General features: G+C 32.6%; 1 protein-coding gene across 1 annotated transcript; it reads left to right on the plus strand.

The window, feature by feature from the left end:
* Window positions 1-12,722, plus strand: LOC129916932 (serine/threonine-protein kinase/endoribonuclease IRE1). Its single transcript, XM_055997180.1, has 9 exons — window positions 1-267; window positions 356-470; window positions 7,278-7,715; window positions 7,778-8,000; window positions 8,057-9,102; window positions 9,169-9,359; window positions 9,421-9,585; window positions 11,410-11,724; window positions 11,789-12,722. Exons 1-9 carry the CDS (start codon window positions 187-189, stop codon window positions 12,305-12,307), a joined length of 3,093 nt encoding a protein of 1,030 aa, XP_055853155.1. The 5' UTR covers window positions 1-186; the 3' UTR covers window positions 12,308-12,722.
* The last annotated feature ends 1,035 nt before the right edge of the window (window positions 12,723-13,757 follow it).

Below are 13,757 nucleotides of genomic sequence, written 5' to 3' on the forward strand. Positions count from 1 at the left end.
AAAGAAAGAAAACCCGAAAAGATGAAAAACAAGAGTCGTACTAGTAGGAAGTGTTACAAATTGTGCAAACTAAATAAATTATTTATGCCATAAAACCATTCGCGAATTTTTATTCTAAAAACTTTTATTCAAATACTATCCAGCAGTGAATTATGTTAAAAGTTTTTCCATAGCTAAAAGACAAACATGTTTAAACAACAAAATAATCTAATAAAAAGACTAGTGTGTTTCTGGTTTTGTGTTGCAATTGCATCAGCTACAAAGCAGGTGATTATTTATTTATAAATTGTCCTTTCTGTAAAAGAATAATTATTTAAACAAATAATTCATATTGAAATTCCACTTAAAAATACAGGGTTGCACCGATGTCGCTCGAGATGAAGAACCATTAATGGTCTTTTCAACATTAGGGGGCGGATTAACAGCCATCGATCCTATTACAAGTGAAATTCGTTGGTCAATATCGGATGGTAAGTGATTAAGGAGTTTTTACTACTTTAAATGTCTGTCACTATGCAGCAATTAAAATTTATTTGTATAATTTTTTTAATGCGACTTTAAATTTGTTCAACGTTCTGCTTGCGTGAACCAATTTTTCTTATCAAAAATAAATGATCTTTGTTTAGTCCATGAATTATTTTTGATATTAATCTAGAATTAAATAATTTACAATTCCAATGGGAATTAAGTGACGTAGGTTGGTATATATAGGAACAATAATATCATCGTCATATTATTTTGCCACGGTGGATTTCGATTGGAAAAATATTCGGTATTTTTTGTATGTACAGAATTATTATCTTATCAGCTTCACATACTCGAACTGAAAAATGAAACTGTTGAGGATGAGAGCTACAAAAAAAACAACAGAAATGGCTTTTTCAGATAAAAATTTGTATGATTGTATCTAAAAATACTTGTTGGTAACCGAACGAATGTGAAAGCCGGCTGTTTTAAGTCTTGACTTGACACTTTGTTGAGGCGAGAGGGTCTTTCTTCAATTTAACACATTTGTTTATTTGTTGATAATAGACAAATAAAATTGATAATTACTAATTTATGCAAACATACTTGAATGTATGTCTGAAATCTTATAAAATATAAACAGCATTTACCTACATTATGACTAATTACTTATTTTTTTTTTTTAATAAAAAAAAACCTTATCATTTTATACATTTGAGGCCAACATGTTTTGAACTTAATTTTTTTTTTCAGTTTGAAGACAAACAAAATTTCCAATTTATAATTCTATTCAATTCCAAAGTAAAATACTATTTGTATTTTTATTCTGATAAACAACTTTTTAGAAACATCTGGTATACCTTGAATAAAAAGTTTTATATGTGTATATGAGTAGGTAACTACGCGTTAATGTGCGTTATTTTTAAAAATGTGTATCATCTTAATTTTATCAGTAAAATGTTAAAAGATTTTTATCGTATGACGTGACAGAATATTATCATTATTTTGGGCAGAAAATAATGATAACTTAATACGTCTTTTTGGTAACTAGCGTTCAGATGTGTAGATATGTAAGGCGTTATCTTCCCAACGCAGATAACGCAAGTGTCTCATAAGCCCTTTAGAATTTTATGGAGAAGAATCAATTGTTCGAAACGTATTTTTTGTCGATAGTAAACCAAAGAATTGTATTTGTTTTTTTTTTATCTCCGATCTTTCATATCAGTTGTGCACTTTTGAATTCTTTGAAACCTATGTTCATATGCTATATAGCGTTGCCTTATAATTAAAAATAGAAGCCACACCGAACTTTGTTCTACCGCTAATGATATGTACACAGAACTCTAATGTACTTTTCAAAAAACTTGAACAACAAGACAACAATTTGTTCAATATTTTCAAGGAGTTTTAATGAAGTGATATAATATTTTTAATAGTAGGTACAATAACACTGTGCAAGTCGAAATCTTTGACATGTGCGCTGTTGACTGTTTCCCCCTATTTCGGACCTTAGAAATCGATTGGCATCATTAGTTTTTCGATTTGTCGCTACGACTTCGAACAAAATTTTTTTCGGAAGTTTTTTTCAATAATTTTAAACATTTTGCCCAGTTTAAAGTCATTTGTCTTGTTTATATTGCTATTTATTTTGCATAAACTACTGTCTTTGTAAAAATGTATATCTTAGTAATGAATGTGTTGCCGTTGTGTTGTAATACATTTTTTTACATTTCAAGGCGATATGTGAGATAATTGCTTCTACCGCCTAAACGATTTAATCTTTCACTCTCATATAATGTTTTTCTGTAAATAAAATCACAGCAAAAACATTACAGTTAAAAAAGGAGCCAAGTTATCCTATGTTTAAATTATGCTGGCACAAAAAGTACTGAGATGTAAAAGTGTACCAAGTTCGAAAGTTTGGGTTCAAATTCGTATCAATAAAATTTTGATTGTTCTCTTGACAATTTTTCTTTTAATTACCGATTTTTAAAGTTATTTCAAAAATTGCCAAGTAAACAATCAAAATTTTATTGATACGAATTTTTACTTTTACATCTCAGTACTTTTTGTGCCAGCATAATTTAAACATAGGATAACTTGGCTCCTTTTTTAACAGTAATGTTTTTGTTGTGATTTCACTACTTTTTGCAAGGTATGTCTGTAGAATTGAAAATCTCTATGTTTGGTGAAAATTCAAGGAAATTCTGGCTGAAATTCTCAAAATTTAAATTTTTTTCTTTGTATAAACTACCATCTCTACCATTCTACCAAATTTCAAGATTCTACGATAATCAGAAGTGCTCTATAATATTTGATGATAATTCAGCGGAAATGGGCGGTTGCCACGCCCCCTGGCTGAAATTCTCAAATTTTAAATTTTGTTCTTTGTATAAACTACCAGTTCTACCATTCTACCAAATTTCAAGATTCTACGATAATCAGAAGTGCTCTATAATATTTGATGATAATTCAGCGGTGAAGCAGTGAAAATCTCAAATTTTCCATTTTTCCCTTTGTATACACCACAAGCCTTATCACCGTGTAAAATTTCAAGTTTCTACGTTAACGGGAAGTTCTCCATAATTTTGATGATCTGTCAGTGAGTGAGTGAGTGAGTCAGTCAGTCAGTCAGTCAGTCAGTCAGTCAGTCAGTTACGGTTTTTGCGATTTTTGAAGCCCTATATCTCAGAAACTTCTCATCGTAAAAGGCTGAAATTTATTGAGGAGTTTGGTTTTGACAAGCGAAATAAATGTAGCGAGTTTGAAATTTCTAGCATCTTTGGTGTGGAAGTTAGAGGGGGGTCGAAAATGGCCTGAGTAGTTTCCTGTAAATCGTAAAAGGCTGAAATTTATTGAGTTTGGTTTTGACAAGCGAAATAAATGTAGCGAGTTTGAAATTTCTAGCATCTTTGGTGTGGAAGTTAGAGGGGGGTCGAAAATGGCCTGAGTTGTTTCCTGTAAATAAGGGTGTAGTGCCAAAGTTGCTAGAGAACTTGGCTGGGCACTACCGTGCCCCTTGATAAATAATCTTTGTACATCATTGTATTTATGAAATTCAAAAAAAAAACAAGTTTTGAAAAAATTCACCTATTTTTAGTTTAAACAAAACGGCAACACCGGCAATTTTTAACACATAGATTTTAAAGTATTTTTCATTACTGATGTTTAAGAAAAGAAATTATCAAAATTGGATCTGTAATTTGCTTTGGTTACTCCACTAAAACATAATAAAACGATAACAATGCAAAAAAAATCAAAATTTCATGATTTTTTTTTTCAACAAAAACTTGATGAATTATTAAAAATAAATCGCATAAAACAAACAAGAAAAAATGAAATTATACCGGGCAAAATGCTTAAACTTAAAAAAAATCTTCCGAAAAAAAAATTTGTTCGAAGTCGTACCGATAAATCGAAAAACTAATGATGCCAATCGATTTCTCAATTCCGAAATAGTAAATAAGGAGCGTTTAAATGGGGGTTAAAATTAAACTTAAACAAATTTTTTTTCTTTAGAATTATTAAAACTGACGGAAACAAAAATTTGCCTTCGAATTTTATTAGTTTTTCAAAACCATGTTGACGTGGTAAAGGAAAGAAATCTTTCGATTCACGTGAATCTAATAGCAGAATAGGGCTGTATATTTTTTCTTCTCATATTTTTTTTGAACACAACCTATTAGGTTACCACAAGAAAAACGAGGATATTATGTACCTCATTTCCACACTATATCAACTAGAGCTGTGTTTTATTTTCCTCGTGATTCAGATCAGATCAATTATTTATTTGCGAAACAATAACAAAACAAAATCTTGCTTTAGTTGTAAAGCTATATAATAAAAACAATGATCTGATCTGGATCACGAGGAAAATAAAGCACAGCTTAAGATACAAATTCTTGGAAAGACATTTTAAATAAACTGATTTGAATTATACAAAACTTATCATAGGTTTTTATTATTGTCGTTTTCGATTGGACGCCCAAAAGCGAAAGAAGTGCTTCTTTGGCACATAATTGAGAAATATCGATTTCAATTCAGAATCCCTTCATTTATAGGATAAATTCCAGGTTTTCCTAGCAACAGCTTAATGCTACGTTCCCACCAAAACTTAATCTAAATTTAGGGTAGAAAATGTAAAATTAGATAATTTATGAGAAGTTTTATTTTGTTCAAAAATTAATTGGAATTTTTATTTTTATGAATGTTTTGCACCTGTAATTCATTTATTTTATGCCAGAAGGTTAAATTTGTACATGTCAACTTTTCAATTTAGCATCAAACTTACTAGCCTTTAAAAAGATTAACATGAAAATTATGTAGCGGTTCAAAAATTTAGCCCAATTCACGCAACAAAGATACATTTTATCTTCTACACACATACAAAATTCAAAAATTTATCCTACGCTAAAATATTTAATTCAATTTGCACGCGACCCAAGTATTGCTCCAAAGCGTTGGTTAGAGCGTCACGTCAAAACCTACAGAAAACTAAAAAAAATCTCTCAATACGCCTCAATTGGTGTTGAGATAATAAATTTCTAATGTTAAATTAAAGTATTTTAGGTCGAACGACGCACAGTGTGGCCAATCACGAATCTAGCTGGACAAAATTAATAACTCGCGTTAAATCGACTTTTTTTCTAAACAGTTTTAAACAAATGAATGTGAATAGATAAAATTCTATAAAAAAGAAAGATTTTTTAAAAAGAAATCTATAACTTCTGCAAAAAGTGGGTCAAAATAGTGATGAAGAAAATGAATTTTTATAGTATTTGAATTTATGTTTCCGTAAACATATTCTATGATTGGATATACTTAAATATTAAAAAAAACGCTTGAAAAATCTCAATAAATAAAAACTCTTTTGCTATTCACGAAAAAAGAGAGGCAGAATAATTAGTTTTTATTAAAAAATAGAACTTTTACACACGTTTTTGACAGGTGACATATATGATTTATTTTCTCAATATCATGCTTTAAATTAAAATTTAAGCAATAATTTTAATTAAATATGTTTCCCAATCATAAAAAATGGCATCACCTTTAAAAATATCTGCAGATAATTTAAAAAAGTAACTCCTTTTCGTGCGATGCAAACTTGAAACTTAAGGGCCTATTAAAAGCAGCTGTGTTTATTATTACCTTCGATGTTTTTCAAGCTAATAATTCTCTAAATTTCTTGGTGTCCCTATTTCTGGCCTTTTACACTTGCTTGCTTTTTGCATTTAACTTGTTTTAGGTGTTCCGACAGAAAAGCATCATTCATCAATGATAATGCCTGATTAGTTGAAAATTCCAGTGGTTTAGTGGTTCCAGAGGATCAGAACTTAATCTTTTATACATTTTGATCCTTCACTCAAAGAAAATTTCGATAAATCCTTTACGGTTTTATTGGAATATGCTTTTTCAATTTTGCGGAGAGCGATTCTACTGATTTTAACTATTTCTAATGGATAGGTGCACTTTTAACCTTTCGTTTGTTATATTTTTCCCATTTTTTTAATTTTTAAAAATTCTTTTCTTCTTTGTTTCACTATCTACTGTTTTTGTTTATTTAGTTACCACATAATATTGGTCAAGCAAAATGAAATTCATGTTTAAAGAGCGGTCCAAAGTGTCTTCCACCTTTTTTGTTTTTTTTTTTGCTTAACTTGAAGCACAAAACTTTTATATATGTTTTTAATTTTTATTTATTGTCAAAAATGTTCCAAAGATGATACCTGCTCATTAAAAGATCAAAAAAACTGTCTTTTCGATCTTATTTGGCAGTTTTGACACATTTTTCGAAAATTTGTTTTTTTGAAAATCTTGACTTCGAAAAGTGAAAAAAGTTGTATGGCGGTCGAGAAAACGCGAGACATGTAAATAGCTAATCTCAAAGACAACACTCCACAATACATTAATTAATTAATTTCAGACCGGAAAAATGCGGAAAAATTAACTTTACCTCTATTTGAAAAACAAAGATATTTTTTTTTGCACTTCCTAGCCTTCTTACAGAATTTATTTTTTTTAAATAGTTGCAATGGTAATTAATAAATAAAAATTATAATACTTTACCTCCAAATGTAGATTAACAATTTAAAAAAACAATTACAACAAAAAAACTACCAAAGCGTTTTTAATCGTCAACCAAACTCAAGCGAAAAATAGAATACTTTGTATTATCTCCATCCAACTGTTGGCAAGAACCAACTTTCAAGCTTAGCTTAAGCTAATCCGAGATGAAAACCAAAAAACCAAACATGAATTACAGTTACCCATTGTATTGAGAAGCTCAACTCATGATTTAAAATCATGTGGCTAAACTTTTTTTTTTCTATTTTGTCCAGTCAGATTGGCGAATTACCACACTGTGCGACGATTGAAAAAAGGCCGTGAAATTATTATTATGAAAAACACCATAAATTTTATGTCGATTCCTTTACTCCACTGAGAGTACACTTTTGGTACTTATTTTTGGGCTGTTAAGGCTTTGTGTTCCTTCCTCTAGAGACCTAGAAAGATCCTGAAAATGGCAAAAAAATGTATTTATTTTAAAAAATAGCGGACCCTAAGTCTAATCAAATTGAATCAAATAAGTCTAATCAAATAATTTTGTATTCCTATGTATTACGTTAAGTTTGATATTTTGTTAATTATATTGTAATTTGTATAGCAAAATAAAGTCATAAAAATGATTTGATCTTAAGGCTTTTTTGATATAAATAAAGAAATATTAAAATATCAGATAACAGTGCTATAAAAAAATATATGGTTGAATTAAGCATCTGTATTGAAAAATGGCCTTTCGTAAATATTTTTAGACCCTCCTGTGATGTCCGAAAACCAACCAAATGTGCCTGTAAAACAATATTTGCCAGATCCTCGTGATGGAAGCATTTACCAACTGGGGGACATGGGGGACCTCAGAAAGCTGCCGTATACCATACCCCAATTAGTTGCTAACGCCCCGTGCCGATCATCTGACGGAATACTATATTCGGGCAAAAAAAGCGACACCTGGTTTCTAGTCGATCCGAAAACTGGTCGACGCGAAAAAGTCCTCGGCTTTGGATCAATGGAAAAACAAGAAGGTGACAGTATTGGTTGGGCAACTTCTAGATCTGTTTATCTCGGGCGTACACAATACACCGTAATGATGTATGATAGTCTTACAAGAGACAAAAATATCAAGCCGTGGAATATTACCTTTTATGATTACACATCGCACTCAATGGCACCCGATGTGTCCAGTGAATATGGTTAGTATTGTTATTAAATATTTTAATTTATTTAGAAAAATAATTAAATGTTTCTTTTATAGAATACATACATCTTGCCGCCACACTGAGTGGAGAAATTTTGACACTAAATCGTAAAAGTGGCCAATTTTTGTGGCAGAGAACCCTGAATAGTCCAATAGTTAGTGCATTTTTATTAGGCTCGGAAGGACTACTTAGTGTTCCATTCACATCGGTTTCTGATGATGCTTTTAATTCAATTGTTGAAGAATCCAAAGATGGCAACGTGAATGCCGTTGAGTTGTTGTAAGATAGTAAACTTTAACCTGAAAGATAAAAATTCAATTATGTTTTCATTTTAGCGAATCCCTTTACATTGGTGAACACTCGCATGGTCTATATGCACTGCCATCATTGGTCGACAAAGACACGCCGAGAATTTCATCAAAACCACCAGTTAAATTACTTGGTGGTCCAAATAAACCTCTGAAGGAGCCCAACAACAATGTTGTTTATTTAAAAGAGCTCTTGGACAAAAATAAAAACGCCATCATACTTGGACACTACGAAATGCCCAAAAACGATATTAAGCTCAAAATTTCTCCATCTCGAAGTAAAGGTGCTGATAGTCAACAACTGGCAACTATTGTTGAAATGAATGGAAACAACAATAACTTTGTTATTTTCGAATCTTCGGGTGGCAGTGATGGAGTGAAAGGATCTGTTGAAATCGGCATCCAAACAGATCCTGAGACCGAAGGAAGTTCAACTGCTTTTAATAAAACTAAAAAGTTGATTTTAGTAAATAGTGGTAGGATTGGACAAATGTTCAATGACTGGTTGTTGGATCATCCTAGCGGAAGAGTACATCAGATATTGATTGTGCTTGTTCTGGCAATGGTGGCTATGTTTTGGTACACCTGCAGTACTGTTCGAGAACTTAAAAATCAGAGCGAGAATGGTTCCAAAACATTGAACCGCAGTTCAGGAAGCAGTAATGGAAGTTATGAGGATTTAATTGATCTTGGAGATGGCGAAGTTAAAGTTGGTAAAATAACCTTTAACCCAACTGAGGTGTTGGGTAAAGGTTGTGAAGGCACTTTTGTTTTCAAAGGACAGTTTGAGAAACGACGTGTGGCTGTAAAGCGTCTTCTGCCAGAGTGCTTTACCTTTGCTGATCGTGAGGTGGCTTTGCTTCGTGAAAGCGATGCTCATGAGAATGTCGTGCGATATTTCTGCACAGAGCAAGATCGGCAATTTAGATATATTGCTGTAGAGCTTTGTGCTGCTACACTGCAGGATTATGCAGAAGGTGAGCGTGCAGCTGAGTTACGTGAACTTATTGAAACTTGGGAAGTTCTGCGACAATCTGCTGCCGGTTTGACGCATTTACATTCATTGAATATAGGTAAGTAAGCAAAGAAAACACTTTTCAAAATTTAACTGTTATAATTATTTCCTTTTTTTTAACCAGTTCACAGGGATATTAAGCCGCAAAATGTTTTATTGTCACTGCCCGATGTGAATAATCGTGTACGAGTTATGATTTCTGATTTTGGTCTTTGTAAAAAACTTAATTTTGGTAAAACAAGTTTCTCAAGGAGATCAGGTGTAACTGGCACAGAAGGTTGGATTGCTCCGGAAATGATGAGGGGACAAAGAACTGTATGTGCTTATTGTTCGATTTATAGAAAATATTTTAATTGCATATTTATTCATGTTTTAGACAACTTCTGTTGATGTATTCTCTTTGGGTTGTGTTTACTATTATGTTTTGAGTAAAGGACATCACGCATTTGGGGACACCATTAAAAGACAAGGAAATATTTTGTCAAATGAATTTGATTTGTCAAATTTGGAAGATAATTCACCAGGGGAAGCTAGCAAAATGGTAAGTTATTTATAGCTGATTTTTGATACTCATCTTCCTAACTCGGCAGGATGTTGACATGTGTTGAGATAAGAAATGTATTAGATAGAGAATCTTGTTGCTTCCGTTCAGTAGGGACAAATTTTCTAAAAAGTGACTTGAAATAATCTGTCTAGTTTTACTGACACTGGGATAGAGTTGTACAAAAAGTGCAATAACACTGCAATTATTAAATTGATTATGCACTGTTATTGCACTTTTTCTCAGAATTATCGCTATAAATGGACCTCCTTGTGGTATTCACATAAATCGGTTGCCTCTCGCTCAAGAATTCTTGCCAGCTATCAGGCTATCTGTTTTTGCTCAAATTACTTAGTTTATGATGTAATGAAATAAAAAAAAAACCGGTTCATATCCGTTTAAATTTGGATTTTTCATGGTGCGGCTATACGTTTGCAAATCACTGCATATTCATTCCTTTAAGGACGTCTCTTCCACCTCTCATCCAGGTAACAATACCACATTTGAATTAACGTAAAAGATCTCCATCTCCTGCTAAAGAAAGATGCTTTGGTCAACGGCTACAGGCTCATCGCAGAAGATAACTCTAATTCCAAGATAATTCACCCCTACATTCTCACTGAATTAAATAGGGAAGAATTACTTAAAATATCTCTAGTAGACAATTGTCTCCCAAGATATAACTTCACCCAAAACACATTCCCATCACGACATGATTGGGAACAGAACAGACCCATCTTCAATAGCGAGTCTCATGTATGGTACACAGATGGCTTCAAAACAAATGAAGGAGTAGGGGCCGGAGTATTCGGAATGAACACCAAAACTTATCTGCACCAGAGCATGGACAAATTTAATGATGTATTCCAAGCAGAGATATTCGCAATTTAACTCTGCCACGGAGAAAACTTTAACAGAGCTGTGACAAACAAAAATATTTATATTCTCTCTGACAGCAAGGCCGCACCTCAAGCTCTTAGGAGCAATGAAGTCATCTCAAAACTAGTATGGGACTGTATACAACTATTACACCACCTTGCCAGTACAAACAGAGTTCAACTCATTTGGATACCTGGTCACAGCGGTCACGTAGGAAATGAAATAGCAGACACACTAGCCAGAAAAGGTTCCGCATCACCATTCATGATGCCAAGACCATTCTGTGGCATACCAACAAGTATTACATAAATAAATGGCTAAGAGAAGGAGTTTATTATTGGACGTATATGCAAGGTAACAGACAAGCCTCATGTAAGGTAACAGACAAGAAACAATTTATACCAAACATCTCCCACGCCAGAACGAAACAACTCCTCACTCTCACAAGTCAGAGTCAGATTCGCATAACCACAGGCTTCTTAACTGGACACTGCTCAGTAAAAAAAAAACACCTCAAAACCATGGGAATTACACAAGACGACATCTGCAGAATGTGTAACGAAGACGAAGAAACAGCAGAACACATACTGTGTCACTGTAATTGCTTAATCAATACACGTCGACGTCACCTCGGACGGTATTATCTCGAAGCGGAAAACATCGCCGCTAGTTCACCCAAAAACATACTAAGTTTTCTAAACTCAGGATTTCTACGTGAACTTTAAAAAAAGAGGAAATCACAATAGGCCCATCAGAGGCAGGCCGCAGTGATAAGTAACAAAAATGAATACAATTTGGATTTTAGTAATCAAATGTCGTTCTAGTTTTATTTTACTCTTGTTGTCAAGTTTGAAAGATATGTATAGTAGGCAAAATTAGACTACACCACTATCATCACAATTTTATAACGATGATCGATTTTATAAATATCTATTTTATTTTCAGATTCTTGCTGAGCAGCTCATCGCCGACATGGTTCACAAAGATCCACAATTTCGTCCACCATCTCGTTGCATAACAAATCACCCAGTATTTTGGAATGGTCACAAAATATTAGCGTTCCTTCAAGATGTTAGCGATCGAGTTGAAAAACTTCAATTTACTGTTGAACCACTTAAATCACTTGAAAAGAATGGACGCTTTGTAGTACGGGAAGACTGGAATCTCCATTTAGATTCAGTTATCACAGACGATCTGCGTAAGTACAGAGGTTACATGGGTGCTAGTGTACGTGATCTTCTCAGAGCATTTCGAAATAAGGTAAGACTCATTAGTTCCATATTTTTATCGATTTATTATCATTTATTTATTCCTAAACCAATAGAAACATCACTACCATGAGCTTTCGGAAGATGTCCAAAGCATACTCGGCAGCATCCCTAATGAATTTACAAACTACTGGATAGATAAATTTCCGTATTTGATATCTCATGTTTATCACGCGTTTAGCATATGCTCGATGGAAAATGCCTTCAAACCTTACTACCATGCAAACTATCATTTTTCTCGCCCGGATTATTTCGAGGCAGATGATTCGGAGTTCATATCTCTACAACAAGATCCAAAACCGTTACAAAAGAACACATCAAGTCCTAAAAAAATCCCAACAGACAAATCTTCTCAACCTAAAGTAACAGGGATTTATAGAAAAGTTGCCTATAATCTTCGAAAGAACAATATGCCTGCAGATGAAATGAATTCTGCTGTAGACGGTGCAGATTCGAATACATTTGAAAAAAGAGATGCATTCGCGAATTTCAGACTCCGCCGAAATCAAAAACAACGAAATTTCAACCGCAATGTAAGGTGGACTCAAAACTCGGATGCCACAAACAACGAGTAGAAACTTAAATTTAGCACTGTTTGTGCTATGAGATGATAAATGAATTTTTTTTCTAAATGGTGACCGTTGCAATACTATTTCCCGCATGTGTGAAAACAACACTAAAGACATTCTTTGTTATTTCTTGTAACACTGCACCAAAACCGTCTGTGATATCCTTCAAATATTATTACCTAAGTGTATTTTTTTTTTCGTGGACATTCTAAATTATGTCAAAAAATTTAACTGCATTATGTATGTTTTTTTTTCTTAAGAATTCAAACTGGGTGTAAATATTTGTATTCATAAAAAATCTACACACAACTTGTGAAGTTTCTAAGATTTAATTTTTAATTTTAAGTATATCACAATTTTTTTATAGAGTAAATTATTTTGTAATTATATTGACATTAAATAAATATATAGAATTATATTATTTATTGAGTTTTTATGCAATGCTTTAATGGTGAATTTATATAATGTATTGTACAAACTTGAAAACTAGGTACAAGTAGCTACGATGACTAAGGATGGAGTAAATTAATGGACGATGAGCATCCAAAATTACTTTGTTTAAGTAAAACTGCTCTTAGACTGTGACGTGAGTTCGTGTTAATTTTTGGTTATTTGATTTTTCCAACAGAACTTCTCGCTTAGTTTTTTTGATATAATCCTTGTATTATCTTATATATATAATTCTCCTGTGCGTTTGTTTGTGATCCTACTCCTTCTAAACGACTTGATAGATTTTTCTGAAATTTGTTGGGTGTGATAGGTAGGTGGCGCTATTGTCAAGTTATATGCAAATTCCGTATTTGGGGTCGAATGATTGAACAGATTTTTGTGAAATTTTGTGTGTGTGATAAGGTCCATCCGAGACAGATTTTGTGTTAGAATTGGACCCGGTAGGTGGTTTCCCCCTTTTGTACATTTTTATCTAAAAGTGTATATTTTTTTTTACTCGTTTTAGTAAATCCGATAAAAACTCTAAAAAATGAACAATATAAACAAAAAAAAAATGTATTTTTCTGGTCGCTCTCTCAACGCTCTACTCCGAAAACGGTTAAGTTTACAGAAACATTTCATAAACATATTTTGCAGAAAATTTCAAAGCAAACAATTTTTAAAATGACCTTTGTTGACCTCCGACCATTAGGACGAGAGATATTTATGAAAAACTGATTTTCGTGACCTTTTGACCTCTATAACTTTTTACACTGGGAAGATATCAATGCCGATTTTTCACATCTTCATAACAACGCCGTTATTAAGCTTTATACCAATAGTTCTTGTGAAAATAATTGTGACGACGCGTTGTGTCGCGTTGTATTGTGCCGCCCGCGAATAACTTTTCTTGGTCATTTCAGATGTTGCGTATTGTAAACCATTAACAATTATCTTATGTTTTTTGACTCATAATTCAACATTTTTTCTTATTTAAAACTTAAAAAAAAAAAACAGTTTTTTTAAG

This window comes from Episyrphus balteatus, chromosome 3 (assembly GCF_945859705.1).
Source record: "Episyrphus balteatus chromosome 3, idEpiBalt1.1, whole genome shotgun sequence".
Lineage (NCBI taxonomy): Eukaryota > Metazoa > Arthropoda > Insecta > Diptera > Syrphidae > Episyrphus > Episyrphus balteatus.